Source organism: Gymnogyps californianus, chromosome 1, assembly GCF_018139145.2.
Source record: "Gymnogyps californianus isolate 813 chromosome 1, ASM1813914v2, whole genome shotgun sequence".
Classification (NCBI taxonomy): domain Eukaryota; kingdom Metazoa; phylum Chordata; class Aves; order Accipitriformes; family Cathartidae; genus Gymnogyps; species Gymnogyps californianus.
This window is the reverse complement of record NC_059471.1, coordinates 178,696,935-178,712,940: the sequence shown is the minus strand read 5'-3', so window position 1 is coordinate 178,712,940 and position 16,006 is coordinate 178,696,935. Positions and strand designations below refer to the sequence as shown.

General features: G+C 39.5%; 1 protein-coding gene across 1 annotated transcript in view; it reads right to left on the bottom strand.

The window, feature by feature from the left end:
• PTPRR (protein tyrosine phosphatase receptor type R) overlaps positions 1–9,229 on the bottom strand; it is a 136,036-nt gene extending 126,807 nt beyond the window's left edge. The window contains exon 1 of the mRNA XM_050904872.1: positions 9,152–9,229. Coding sequence (XP_050760829.1) covers positions 9,152–9,214 — 63 coding nt within the window. The 5' untranslated portion in view covers positions 9,215–9,229. The remainder of the gene's footprint in view (positions 1–9,151) is intronic.
• Between the last annotated feature and the right edge of the window lie 6,777 nt (positions 9,230–16,006).

Below are 16,006 nucleotides of genomic sequence, written 5' to 3'. Positions count from 1 at the left end.
TTATCTGAGTGCCCTTTATCTGCCTTTTAAATGTTACTGTAGGGGACTTGGGTTTTCACAAAGACAGCTCTCTGAGGGCGCTAAAACAATTTAAAAAAAAGAAGAAAAAGTGCTTCTTCAGTCTTTATTCCTGAACATTATCAACACAACGCATAGATTTATTGTGGGAAGTAGTGACTGATTTGTTTATTGGTGGGTCTCATGACCCCAGTAGGGCCATTTTGTTAATTTATGATTTTGGATGTCAAGCATGTGTGATTCCAGTGATGGCACCTGGAACTCTGCATGCCAGGAAACTTTTCCCTTTCCTTATTCAAATTTAGGCAGTAATAGGTTTCAGCTCACGTGCAAAAGGAAAATAGAACATTGATAGAGGTATAGCAATCTCCTGAACTCCTGCTAAAATACAAGCCTGTCTGTACTGTTCAGGGTAATGGAGTCAGCGCAGTTCCAACCAGTAAGGAGTGCAAGGCTACCTCCAAAGCCGAATGCTGAAAAACCCAAAGTGCAGTTTGGGCATTGTCATAAAGAAGCCAAACAAAGAGCAGGGATGGAAAATCCGCTGTTGTCTATATCTCTGGGTCTTTTCTCCTGGAATTCAGTACAGCACGGCACAGAAATGGTACAGAAGCCTGTTTCAATCAAAGGAATAAATGGGGCCATGTAAGTAATAAGGAGGCAGCAGGAGGGCTTGTTTGTTTGTTTGTTTGTTTGTGGGCTTTTTCCCTATTTCAGAGACCAAATCAAAACACATACAAGAAATTTGTACTGGATCAGCCCAAGATCAACACTTCTCCAAATTTTCAGTTGGCTGAAATGTGTTTTGGGTCAAACAAATCATTTCACCTGTGAGTATGAGATAAGTGGTACTCTGTACCCCTTAGCTCAGTGACTAGATCATGTGAAATGAGAAAGACGCAGGTTCAGTTTTCTCCTCTACCTCCTTTAGAGCAAGGCTTTGAGCCAGGTCTCCCACATTTGGGTATATAGGCTTTCTCTCACATTTGAGTTCCCCTGCACCTTCGAGGTATCTTGAAAATGCTTAAGCAAAAGTGAAGATCTTTGATTTGGCTGCAGCTGTGGCTGAATTCAACCCAATTTCATGGAAAATCTCTGTTTTGCCAAAAAAAAAAAAAAAACCACCAATTAATAAATATTTTCCTGGAGGAGAAAACCCAACAATTTGAAGAATGGAAAAACATAGGCAGATTTCGTTCTGCTACACACAAGTATCTACTTCATAGCTGGGACTGGCCAGTTATAGGAATATACAGCTGAAAGAAGAAGTATGGAACAGCTGACACTACCTTCTTACAGATGAGCTGCACAATGCTAAGTGTCAATGAAACTTTAAGCTTTAGCTTAAAAACATATAACACGCCTGCCCCTGAAATCCAGTTTTCATTTAAACTGTGCAGCTTATGAAGAAAACTAAATTACTTCAAGAAACATCTTCCCTTCAGTAAAAAATGCAGGAAAAGGAAAACTTTGTGACCAAAGAGGATCTGCGCAATTTGTTAAAGATATGACTAGCTTTTGTGCAAGTTCAGCATCCCACTGAATGTTACAGAAAATAACCCCAAAGTTGACAGCAGTAAGCTAATCAATTAAAGCAATGGGTTGCTGAATATCCCACTAACATTCTTTTAACATTTTGCAAGTCAGATGACAAAAAAGTGCCTTAAGGAGGTTTTAGCGCATGTTACAACCTAATGCAATCTTTCCTGTTTTCCACAAAGACTGACAGCAAACACAATACCATGATAATGGTTCAGCATGCAATTATCCCTGCTGAAGTGCACAGAAGGAGGCAGAAAGCAAATGAGGCCAACTAATGCAGACTCTCTGGATTTCTTTGTGCAAACAAAATCCAGAATGACAGAGCTGCAGGCTACTAGGTCTATTTGCAAGGCTTGCTGCAGATATGTTATGTCTAGAATACTTATTTAAGATAATGGTGAGCATCAATCTCTTATTAGAAGGTGGACTTGAGTCTAGAAGCGAAATACTGGGAAAACCTGATGTTCAGGGTCATGATGTAAAGTGCAAAGGGACACAACAGTGATTATAACAATGACACTAAGGGTACTGACTGATATTGCCCACTCTTGTAATGTGCGACTAACATTTAGAGGTTGTTAGCAATTCAGCACTGTAGTTACAATAAGGTCTTAAAACTTCACTGTCTATCAACATGGCACTTGTCCTCTTGTTCCAAGCATCAGACAAACACATGACCTGGAAATGGAGAGGGACACAGTTGATACCTTACTGGATTTTGAGATCTTACTCCTCAGAAGACTCCTTTGAGAAGTCACTGTAGAGACACGATTTTCTATTTATGCCTCCTCTACCTGGCCCAGTGCCAATCCCTCTCTTAGGCTGGCAATAACAGATGTTAAGTGACAAAAAGTGACATCTGACTTTTTGTTACGTTTCATAGACAGTTAGCTTGGCTGTTTGCCCCAGCACTGGTTGATCTGCCACTTTATGGACTACTTGTTCTCCTCATATTTTTTGCCTTATTCTTGCCCCATTTTGTAGCTTAATATACTTTCAAAAGTATTTTGACCGCCTCTTCACAAGGCCTACAGAGAGAGTGAGCTTAGGGTACTTTTACTGAACGGGAGGAGTAGGATACAGAGAGCCCTCTCAGTCCCAGCACCAAGCTGCGTGTGGTCTTTCTGTGCACCAGAAGGTAAATGGCCTTTGGAGTCAGAATCTGACAGACTCGAGGCTGAGACCCCAGGTTCATGCAGTATTCAACAGGCAGCTCCTTAGTCACTTCTGTTATTACAATACAGTATAACTACATCTAGCTCTAGACAGAACTACATATACATACATCTACTTCTATCCCAGTGGCAATTAGGACTTTACTGTACAGGGTGTAATAGGAAGATAAAATTACCATTTTGAATAACTTCTGAACTAACTGTAGTATAACGTATCACACAACATATGATGGAAGGCAGACAGTGCTTGAGAAACAACAAACCACTTGCTTCAGAAACCCTGGCTGTTCTGTTGTAAGAACATCCCCAGCCTTATCCATTCCTCTCCCCTCCTCTCCCTCCCAAATGAAGAATGACATTTGGTCTGTCGTCTCCTAAAAGCAGTCCTAAATTTCTGGTCTAATGGATCACACTCAGCTATCAAAGTGTCTCACAGACTTCTATGCATTTTTATCAGACTGAGACAGAAACATTTAAATATAACTTTACAGATTGTTCACCATGGCCTTACTGAGCCAGTTAACTGGGTGTATGCTGTGCTAGCAGAGGCTGCCATAGTATTTGAAAGACAGAAGAGTTCCTAACAACAAGAACTGAAAAAAGGAAGAGACTTTAGCTTATATCAAGGCAAGGTATTAAACATCAGGTAAAACAGTAGTAAGAGATTATGGAAAAACAGTCCCTCCGTGGAGTGGACAGCTGGGGAAAGCTGAAACAGGTTATTAGTGAAAAAACACTATCAGAGCATCTTCTCTTCTTGGGATTCTCAGAAGGCCATTTACCTTCTGGTATGCAGAAAGATCACACACAGCTTGGTGCTGTGACTCAGAGGGCTCTCTGTATCCTACTCCTCTCATTCAGTAAAACTCTATGACTTAGCCTTGAAAAACAGGGCATCTTATATTACCAAAATACCAGTGAGAAGAAACATGCATTTTTCATTTAAAGAAAAGTAAAAAGCAAATTCCACAGACATTGTTCCATTTTTATGAAAATTATATTAAATATCTTCACAAAAATGTACCTATAGGGAAAACATTTTTTTGGACTGAAAATTATTGGAAGGATTGGATGCCCCCACCTTTTTATCAAGCTCTCCTCATACAGTTCTTCTTATGGCACTCCAACAAAGCCAGTCAGTAGAGGCAATTTCAATGTTCAGAAGAAAGGATATTTTGTAGTCTGGTTCCCTTTGTTTGGCTGATCTTTAAAAGGAAGAAGCAAGTCATGCATCAAAAGTAAGTCTTGAGTGGATACACGAAGGAGGAGAGAGTAGGACATCCTGTGTGTTACTAGAGGAACTTAGAGATGACATTCCACATGGAAACCATGACTTCACAGAAAGTACAAAGAATTAGAAAAATAGACATTTCCAGCAGAAAAAAAGTGGTGGGAATAATGAAATAAAATATAGGAACAAATTAGGTAGATGAGCTCTGGGCCTTGACACTGGTAATTAAACCTGATGCATCAGGAAATGGGGAACTGATGGAGGAACAAACTTACATATGCAAGGCCATGTCAGTAAGCAAGCAAAAGATGCATCTTCTCTGAGTATGTAGTATGAGCAAAGTTAGACAAGAGGATATAGCAGTACGTGTGGGATGAACTTGACATAAGTGTAAAAACAGTTCTGCTGTGGTTTCACAGCCTCATGGTTTTCAGCTACCCAAAGCCACCCAGAAGCATCCCACCTACTTGAACTGTGCCTAGATTTGGAAAGGATTTCCACATTATTTCAATATAAAATGTGTTGTTTAACACAATCTGGATCAGCTCCAGATTAAGATAGCACTAAATGTACATGTCTGTGTGCATGTGTGAATATATATAAATTCCTAAGCAGTCAGTGTGCAGTTGGTGCTTAAGCACCCACTATCATCAATAGAAATCTTGTCACTACAGCCGTTTGGGATTAGAGAGATACTCAGCTCACCCTGAAGCAGACATCAAGCCTACGTTCTACTAGTAGATTAAATGCGTCTGGTACTGTTCCCTGGCAGTGAGAAAACTGATGTGGACATGGCCCGTGTCAGTACTAATCTCCAAAGCACGATGATCACATCCAGTCTGACTATTGGATAAGGTCCCTGACCTATATTAACTCCCTAATTATCCAGAAATTGTTTACGAAAGTGCTAGATAGCTTAATAGACTACCAATAGGCTAGATTTCCAGTGCCTATACTGAAGCTTGAATATCTAGTTCACACCTGGATATCTACTTATAGATACATACATTCGTGTGCTTTACTCTTCCATTGAATCCTCTCTCAAAGCACTAGCACCTGAAGCTCTTCCTTGTGCTCTTCGGTGTGCTTGAAGGTAGATGATTCAAACATTGGTGACAAAATAGATGTAAAAGTATGGCACAGCTATAGCTCTGAGGCATTCAGCCTTACACAAAATGCCATGGAAAAGGCAAAGAGAAGCTCTGTGTGGCTCTCTGTGAATCTTATGTCCTTCTGACATGAGCTGAGAGAAACTCCAATTAAATCAACTCAGTTCAGTAACACTCATGTAAACCAAACAAAACTGAAGAGATGCACTGAATTTTAGGCTACTGTACAGTGCTGTGACCTTTCTAAGCAACAGAAAAAGAGACAGATTTTCACATTCGTATAAGAAGTTGTATAGTAATAGCGAGGTGTGAAAGGGAAAATCTTGATATATTGAGCAAGTTTATTACCTTTACATTTCTGAAACATTTCACAGAATACAAGTGAAAAAAGCATCTGAGGAGCTTGGTCCAATCTTAGTACAACACACTTGTGTGCCTGAAGGAGACTTTGGACAGACCAAACTGTATCACGTTACAAGGGATGATGCTTTAGCACCTCCATGAGGTGATACTTTAGACCTAGTCTGAGCTGTAACCTTTACTACAAGTCCTTCTGCTTTTCTCTCAAATTCAGCCCTAACTATATATATGTATGTATGTATGTTTGGGTTTTTTAACAAGTGTGTTAGACAGGAACATTTTTAATCATAAGTGGTTATCCACAGACTATTTCTACTTTCCATGTACTGCCTTGACCTTGGTGGTGCTCAGATTCAGTATTGGAAAGACTTGGAACAAACACAAATAAACATTTGGAGAACTTGTTCATTTCACTGCTAACTCTTTAATATGTTTGATGAGTGTACAGTTTCTGAGATCCAAAATAAACCCATACAAATAGAAAACTCTCAAGTATTACAAAAAATTATGTAATTCCGTATGTTAACCAAGCAATTTTCAGATGAGTTGGTCTCACGTCATTTAGCAAGACAGCTAAACAGAACATATGGGAAAGCACTAAGGCATTTATAGAACAGTTAAAATGCTTCTAAGAGCTCTGGATTGTCCTCACTTCCCTCAACAAACAATGCGCACTGAACACACACACACAAAAAAAACCTGACAGGAACTTAATATTGGGTAACGTGATGGAAAGCCTTCAGTTATATAAAACTCACTCCCAGAAAATAAATCCCTCCTCTTCCTCCCTTAGGCAAACAAGCACTACAACTTCCCCAGGTTCAGTAAAATTACTTCTTAACATGCGTTCTTTATTGATAGAGTCACAAAACATCACTTTTTCACGCAATACCTGCAGAATTCTTGGCTTCATAGCACTCTGCTATGCATTGGCAACATTTTGCTTGTCAGATGGTCTAGTCCTTGGCACAGAATGTAACCCTATAATAGTTCTACATTAGGCATCCATTCACCCTACATTTCCACCTCGATCATGGAGAAAATGGACCTCAAGTCACTGAAATTAGATTGAATTCAGTTTCCTCCCCTCTGCAGAGCCGCAACAGCATTGATTTATTTTAAAAAATAACCCCCTTTGCTGGCTTTCATACTAAATCACAATGTGCACTAATCACGTAACTGGATTACAGGAGGCATTAACACTAGCAATTGCCCTTTCAAGTTGAGCAACCAACAACGTTGCTAAAGGCTGGAACAAAAAGCGTCAGCCAGGGCAAAACAACAAATGTTGCCGCTTGCCCTATATGATAAAAACCAAAAAGCAGCAACAAGCAGTAAGTGCTAGTTCGAAACAAAGAGGGAGCGATATTCGTGCATTCAAAACAAAACAGACTCCCTTGGCAATTACATTAACTTCAGAATCTACTTCAGGTGACATTCAAGAGGGAGAAACAAAACGTTGAAGTGCAGAGACCTGGAAGGAGCAGGGCTGTGCTTGGATTATGGCAACCACCCTGCTGTGGAACAGCTGCCCTTTGGAGGAAGACACCTTCAAAATTTCTTATGGTGGGATTAGTCCAACGAGCTGTCTGACTCTCAGCACTTTGGCTTTAAAAATTATGCTTCCCCAAAGGGTTTTTCTGAAAGGATGACATTAAAAAACAAACCAAAACCACTGTCCTTCAACACATCCAGAGATAGCTGAAGATCCCAAGCAACAAACAGCTTTCATGTCATGATTAGCTCATGCTGTTATGCCCCCCTAAAAGCACATATGGTTCTCAGCCAGAACAGAAGGCTTCAGAGCAGCAGCTCCATCCTATAAATGCAGTAGCAAAGCTTCAGACCGAAGTCACTTAATGAGAACTTAATGTAGATTTAATAGATCTTTTTTTATGTGACTGCCAATCGAAAATTTGCCTCATTTAGCTTTTAATGCAGGCACAGAGCCAGTCAGCTAAAAACAGGGTAGTCCCAGAATATTTTGCAGGATTCTTCCATTCCAAGTTGAGGACTGTGGGTCTCCAAAAGTGTGCAAAGCCCTACTAAAATAACAGACCATAGGTAACAGTGTCATTTAATGAAAAAATGAGGGGCCATGCATATTCTGAGTTCCTTGCACTAACAGAAAGGTTTCACCTTCACAGGAGGTGAAATAATGCTTGCTATGGAAAAAAGAGAGCAGGTACCTTTACTGTGGAGCTGGCCCTGCTGGCTTAGGCTAGCTTGGGGCATAGATGTATCCAGCTTGCTTGGCATCTCCTCCTCCTGATCAGTACCATTCAGTATTGTGACTCTGTGTACAGTTGGCATGTCCCCAGTGAAGCAAGGCTGTCAGTACCTTATTGTGCTCTGATATGGACACTCAGATACAACCAAGCCTAGGCCACTGACTATGCTAGCCACCTAACCTCAGATTAGGAGGTCTTGTTCATGTGGGATGCAACAAGTCCAGAGCACAGCTGTTTGAGCCTAGTTCCCTGATAGTATTTTTTAACTGCTAAAACTTTAATGTTAGATTAATAAAATTACTACCCCTTTTTTTTTCCTGATTATTCTTTCCTGTGTCACTAGCCTTTATTGCATTTGGTGCATTCATGAGGGCTGATCTCTAGAGGTACCAACAGTACTAGGAACTTGTACGCAATTCTGAAGCACTTTGTGCGCTAACGTGCCCTAGTGTTCCATGCTCTATCTTCTTTCCTTGTCTGTAAAGGCCATTCTCTTTTAATCCAGCATCTTCTGTACAGAGTAATTTATGGAATTAGGCAAATAGTTGCTGATTGTAATTAGTCACATTGTTTCAGTTTAATCTTTATTAGTTCACTCTAATGAGTGCATGAGCCATTATGAATGGTTGTTCTTCCCTCCAGGAAGGAGAAGGATGAGCCCAATGCTCTTCTCCATAATCAAGCAGGGCTACCTACGCACCAGGGTGAGGCAGAGCAGTGTCTGTGCGGAACATATACAGACTGTGCTGTGCACTCCACAGAGGACAGCTCTACTGACAGTATGCTGCTCCACTGGCATGAAGGGTGAGGATGCAGCACGGTGGCATCAGTATACGGTTCCACTGACATGCTCTCCACTGCAGGAGGGAGCACTGTCATCACTTTTTTGAGAATGGGAAAGATCACACACAGTTAACTGAAACCAGGAGGGTCCCAGTCCATATGTCCCAGACGGAGCGCATATGGCTTACACCAACAAAAACATAGTTCTTATTCTTTGCAAGAAACAGGCTTGTTTTCAAACAGCTATGTAAGCATAATGGTGGATTTACTGGAGAAATAGAAGTGAACAAAACCTTTGTGTCAGCCTTTTAAAATCTCCTTGCCTCTGTAGAATTGTTCCCTGAAGTACATTTTCTTGTGCCCTATACAGAATAAGTTTAAAACCCATCCAGTAAAAGCAGTGCAAACATCAATCAAGACAAGAGGATTAACAGCATTTGAAGCAAAGGTAAGTTCTTTACCTACAGAGAGGCTATATTCTACTCTGATTCATCAGATTGCTTGTTGATCACGGTGAGGCTATATGAATGCAAATTCCACTAAAGTGAAGAGATTCAAGACGTGTGGTCATTATTTAGATTTAGATGATCAGCCAGGCAGTGAAATATGAACTTTGGATACCCCACATTACAATCTGTCTGTATTTATCTACAGGCATATTTATTCATAAAAAACCTCCAGAACCCAGAAAAAGGCACTTACCACAACAATCACATTCATTGCAGGAATGGGAAGATTTTCCACTTCCAAATCTTGACCAGTCATAGCTAGCAGATTGAGGGATGGGTCGTAGGCAGGTCTGGGGAAGGTTGATTTAACAATTATTGCAGGGTGCAGCTTGCTTATTTTGGTGTGGGAAGAAGAATGGAAATTTTGTTTGGAATTCTTATAACTGTCTGTATCCAGACTTTTCTCCACACTCTGCACATGGTGATAAATAAACACAGGTTTTCCACTCTTTCGCTGATGAATTGCCAAAAAGTGGTCATTGTCTCCAGAAAAGCAGCCTGTAGAAAGAGAAGAATAAGTTTAGAATGTCTCTCTTGGATATTCTGTAGACAGCACTGGAAATCTGATGAGATCTTTGGGTTCTGCAAGATTTGGAAAGAGTATTTGTGGAATACAAAAATTCCCTTAAAATCCCACAACGCAATTTCTATAGCAATAGCTTAACAACACTACAGAGAGTCTACTAAGTATGTGAAAGGTATCACATTCTTAAATTCATTTTTACAGGGCTTTTTAAAATGTTATTTATACTTCCAGCCAGGGTTACATTTAAAAAATGATGTGCAAGAGCAGAGCCCCTGCTGAGCCGAGTCCAACTTTTGTATCCATATCAACTCCCACAGGAAAACACATGCAGTCCACTTTCTGATGTATTTAATCACCCAGTAATACCAAAGATGAGAATTGCTGTGATCGTCTTTTATATACGGGGACTTGAGGAGAAAAGGCCAAGAACCAGATCGAAAAATCAGACTTAAACATGTAAGAAAGAGCAGAAAGGTAAAGTTCAGATGCCTGAGTCCATAATCATAGTTCTGCATTCCTTGTTCAGCTGCTTAAATCAGGAGGCCTTATAGTCCCTTGTGCCAACTCTTGTTATGACCCAACCTTCACTCAAGCACTGCCTGGCCAGCCAACGGAGCACCTGGCTCTCTGCAGAGGAGATACAGGTGTGTGGATTTAGCCATACCTTGCATACCTTGGTGTTGGGCACAAAGAACTCTTTTCGATTACATAGTTTTAATAAACTATGTATTAGTAAAAAATAAGTTTTCTTTTGATAGTCAAAATTCTTCCTAATGATGTCTTTATAAAAAGAACCAGAACTAAAGTTTTATTTGATTTTTTTTTTTTAATGGATGAAACGTAGTGAATCTTCAGTGCCTTTATGAAGAACAGAGCAGCTACAACAGCCCAGTTCAGCTCCCAGTCTGGAAGACAGGCTGTCCCTCTGAGCAGAAAAATAGGCAAGGGTCAGCTCCCTCATAGATAAAAAGTAACTGAAGCTGCATTAGTCACCTCCTGGAAGAGGGCTCTAAGAAACTCACTGTGGTACAAAAGGGACTTTGTGTTCTAAGAGAAGTGAACCCAGAGAGCTCGTTCTGATCATCCTGGAATTTCCTCTTCAGAAGCTGTTGGAGTTAATGGCAATGTTGAATTTGTGTGCTGATTTTTAGTTAAAAAAAAATATAAAATCAATGTTATTTTAATTCTCATGAGCTGTGAAGATCAGCTCAGAACCAACAACATGTTTCAATTTAGGTTGAACAAGAAATCATTTTGTTCTATTCAGACTGATTTTTGCCTCTGATTTTTTTGCTTCTGTAAGCAAATCAAAATAATCAGTCATTTGCACAGCTCTACCCAGTGCCCTTAGGACATTTCAGTGTAGGTAATTACATTCTGTTGGCCTAATTTCCTCATGAAATTTCAGTTAGGAAAATCAAGGACAATACTTTATCTGTGCTATAGTATTGCTATGCACCATTGGGAAATGCATTCTCTGCCAAAAGTGGGTCCATGTCAGTAGGCAGTGAAGCAATTCATAACATACATGAGCAGAAAGTCAATAGGAAGAAGACAGAACACAGAATCCTGCATTGAATCCAGTACATTTTGCAGTACACTTAGAGATCCTCCTACTATAAAGTATGATGCTAAACCTAAGGCTACTCTTTTAAATGGCAAAAAGAAACACTGACAATTTCCTAGATGACCACTGAGGTCACGTGTACGGCTGTTGTCAGGTTTTGATTGGGAAGATGACTGAGACCAGGAGAAGGAAAAAAAAAAAAAAAAAGAGAAACTGCAGAGTATAGCCTTAAAGATAACTGAATTTCAAAGCTTGTTAAGCTTGCTGGGATCTCATTAAGCTTTGTGGGGGCCGGTTTCATTGATAAAATCCTGAGGGCCGGTCTTACCTAGCAATTTAGAGTTGTGTTAATGGCAAAATAAAAACAAAGAAACATCAGAACTTCTCACAGTCACCTACTTCTCACAGTCACCTCTTTGCTGGATTTATTTTCATGTCTCCTTCACAGAGAACCAGTATTCCAAAACTGATCATAGATAATATACAGGAATGTAACTACAGACATATTTGGTGTCTATGGTTCCTCTTTGCTTCCTTCATTCCTACTCCTTTGTTTCTGAGGGAATCAAAACCACTGTGATTCTCCTGGAATTCTTTATATTGCATTTCCTACCCACTTTAATATTCCAAATTCTCCTTTTATTTCATTTATTTTTACTGAAAGAAGCAGAAAAAATAATATTAAGTACTAGCCTAAATTCTTCTCTGAATAATATTAAGGTAAATCCCAAGTATGACTTCAGAGTTAATCCTGACTGAATCCAGAGTAACACAGAAAAACCTGAATGGTCGTCTTATTTTTGATAAAACAATAGTTAAAGGAACTCCCTGAAAAGCTTGCCTGCTCATGAATCTCAGTACTTTTCAACAGCAGTATCACCATTTCCCACTAAATCCCAGCAGGCTCGCTTCCATTACAATGCTAAAAATCACGTCAGTAACACAGGTGTCTGCAGCAGATTCGACACATGGTCCATTGCAGCAGATTTTCAAGATGGACAACAAAATATATTTTAGTAATGGCCCAACCTGTAGAAATGAGAAATTAACAAGTCTAATTACACAACATACTCTTTGCACTCACACAGATCTATTTTTACCATCTGACAGTGCAGAAGTTCAAATATGTTCCAAGAAAATTATTAGGCTGAATTTGGTTTTCTGAGAAGTCCACACAGCCCCAGTAGCTTAAGTAGCTTACATGCATTTACAGTGCCCCATGTGAAGAACTTCATTGATCTTAGCAGACTGTGGATAAGGCCCTAACCACAGTCAGACTTTGGCTCCCAGACTGCTACGGATGCCTCAGGTGACCCTAAGAAGTGGGCCACCCTTGATACTATAGGGGAATCTAAAGCTTCCTCTTAATCTGATGAAGGGGGAAAATACTCATTCCTGATCCCCCAGGCTTCAGCTCTGAACATAAGCAGTATGCACCAATGAGATACTTGGAGAAGTGAGTCATTAGAAACACCAGCACTTCTGCTACACTTCACCTTTAAATATTGCCGGTCTTGAGCCCTTAAGAGAGAGAAGACTGGGATTCCTGTATCAAGTTCTGTACCTATACATAAAAAGCAAATGCTCCTTTGTGACCCCCAGGGAAACCATCAGAAGCTATGAAGAACTGAAGTATGATAGCAAAAAAGTGATTTTGGTGCCTTTTAAGCTTCAGATACCCCAACACACACAGAAATTCAGAAAATGGGGCTTAGGACAAGGCTCAAAAAATAGAATTCCTAGAGGTATCTCTTCCATAAGCTTAGCAAACTTGATCCTAAAGTGAGTTTTGATATTCTGCTCACACTGCTCTGTTTGAACTCTACTTCAGAATGTAGAGTTATTCGTGACTGACTTGTAATATTCACCCAGTGCTGATATCACCCTTCAACTAAAATAATTTTATTCCTTCTCCTAAAATTCCCTCCTCTCAAGTGTATTTACAAAGAATTATATTTTATTCTGCCTTGGCATTGAGGAGAACAGACTACATGTTCAGATTGTGATTCCATGCTATTTCTTCTAATCAAAAAGACGCTGAGACTTCACTTATTTCTCAGCTAAGTATAGCTACTTTTATGTCAATGGAAAATGTTATTTCATTGTTTGTTCCAAAATGAACAATAATCAATGGTTACTTTCAAACTCATATCAGAACTTGTTTTAGCAGCAGGTTTGGATCTATCTTTGCTCCTGGAAGACAGCCTACCCTTCCTTCATCTAGATCATCTCACGTAATAACCATTCCTATTCCCTTTAGTAACAGATGCTGCACTGTGACTTTATACTGGTATGATCTGTTGATTCCGACTTCCAGTTCTTCTGTCTGTACGAGGTAGTGATTGGTCACCACTCTTTTTCTTAGGCTTCGGCTCCTGATGAATATTGCTACTTCTGTTCTTTACCTACTGGTTGACTTTTCCTTCTTCCTTGCAACTCCTCACCTGCTGCTGCTGCTTTTCCTTAGAATTTTTTTTTAACAAGAAAGCCTGTCTTGATCTTGCTTTCATGTTCCTCCACTGTAACCCTCCTCTTTAATTTAGCTTCTCCTGTACAACAGTATTCTCCTTCCTCAAAATCTCAGATTATCTTTAGTTGCATTTCCAATCCCTGGAGCTTTGCTTCTAGAACCTCTACCAACTGAAACATTTCATCTATTAAAATGCAACAAGAAGCTCCAGGGTGATGTAGAATGCACACTTTCTACACCTGAACATCTTCACTTCTTGTACTAACTTCAGTATTTCCACTGTTGCCACCAATTGCCATCTTTGTCTTCATCATCCTTCCTGAAAGGAAAATTGGAAAAATCCCTATGAAACTCCCTGTTCTGCTGGTTCCAACTGTTCTGCTTGCTCGTTCAGACTATGTATTCACTTGATTTTCTTAGTTGTCTGCAGAAACATACAAGAAAAAACAATTTCTGTCCTGAATTAAAAAGAAAAAAAAAATCCAATCTACAGAAGAATGACGGATGGGTCAGTAGAAGTCCATGTGAGATACCCACATGGTCCCAGTATATGGGAAGCACAAAATTTTCTCACAATAATAGATGGGTAAATCACAAGAATGCTAGATAGCACATGCTGCTGAGCCTGTCTTACACTGCAAATTCGTATTACATATGCAGAAATGAAAGCCTATAATAAATAGTAAATCTGATGTGAAAGATGTTGTGTGCACTTTTGACTGCCCCAGTTGGCCTCTGCTTAATAGAGAAATCCCAAGATTTCTCTAGACTGTCTTGACTCCCTGAATAGTCTCAGACAGTTGACATTTTATTGTAAAGGAACCTGCCAGAAAATTGTTAGACTCCCAATTCCCAAATACCTTCACTTTCTCTAAAATAGACCGATAAAAAACTTCAAGATAGTCAAGATCCATTAATAAGCCAGTAACACAGTAGCACAGTTTTCTCTTTTTAAAACATAAAGACATCACAGCTTTACAGATTTTTTTATCTCACATACTCTACAGCCAGAAACCAGAACTTTATTCAACCGGAAAAGGAGAGTCCCAGTGGGACGTAACATTCTTTTGTAAACTTGATAGGATCAAGATAATGGTGTCTAAAGTGTTGATGTGTGTCTGGAAAAACAATTGTCTTAAGGCTTATTATTTGTTTTAATCTGAACAAATTACATTCATAATAAGGTATGTTCCTGAACATTCCCATTTTCTGTAATGAGATGTATATGGTATATTTACTACTTGTAAGTAGTGCAGTCACCCCAAATCCATCGACAGAACTGCTGTGCTATACCTGATTAGTAAGTAAAATGCACCAGTGAATACAGACACATAGTGCACGTTTTAAAACTCACACAATACTATAACTAGCACTATAATAACACTGAAGTCTCTATAGTTACAGATATCTTGGTATATTACACAGCTTGAGATTTTCATGCTAACAAGCTGGAAATTGGAGGAAAAAAGACAGAAAATGTAGAGTCATTTCATAAGGGAAAAACATGCTGAAACTTGACTCATTGGTTTAAAAGATAAATTTAACTCAAATGCAATTTGAGTTACAGTACTTATTGCTGTTGCCAAATAATTTCTCATTTTCAGTAAAAACACTTACTAAACTTTGGTAATTAAATTTTGTATCCTGAGCTCCCCATGCTTTTTTCCTTTCTGTTTAGCTCACCGTTCTGAAAGATGCTTTGTCCCACACAACCTTTCTTCACACCCTATAAACCAGCCTCAGGCTTCGGAGAGGCTCAGTCTTTATCACCTCTTGCACAATGGTTCATCTCTTCTTGAACAGCCACCCAGAGTCACTGTGAGAGGCAGGTCAATGTACTTACTTAGACCATTGATCAATCCTCTCCAATAATGCCAGTGTTCCTACAGCTAGGAGATTCATTGCCTGCCTTTTTTTAGTCCATTGAGATGGAAATGGACTCACACCCTGCAGAGCAAAGTTTGCGGTTCTCTCTTGTCTATAAAAGGGCCAAGCAGATGTTGGCCCAAAGGGGAAAAAAAAATCTCTCTTAGCATCTGTGTTAAAATGCTTAATATCATGCTAGCCATTTCTGAGCATGGGTCTAACTCTCAGGAGTCCCAAAGACAAAGATACTAAGGGAAATGCTAAATACTGGTAATTTCTAGACATAGGATAAACACTACTATAGGTTTAAAAGACTTCTGTCTTCTCTGGGCTGTAAAGTTTGTCCCTTCTGGTGCAGGCAACAGGACCTTCCTTTGGCTGTGACTTTAAAAGATGCAGAATCTATTGCTTTATCCCTGTTTCATCTATCTTACCAGGAAAAAAACCCCAAAACATATCAAGAGGAGTCAACATATCTGGTGGGAAATAAAAATGTTTTAAATAATGTTGAAAGCACGAATGAAAAGAAAAGCTGTCTGGAGGCAATATACCTTGCATCTGTACCGTCTAGTTAACAGTATGTCTTAATGTCAGTGAAGTAGTACATCAATCAAATCTA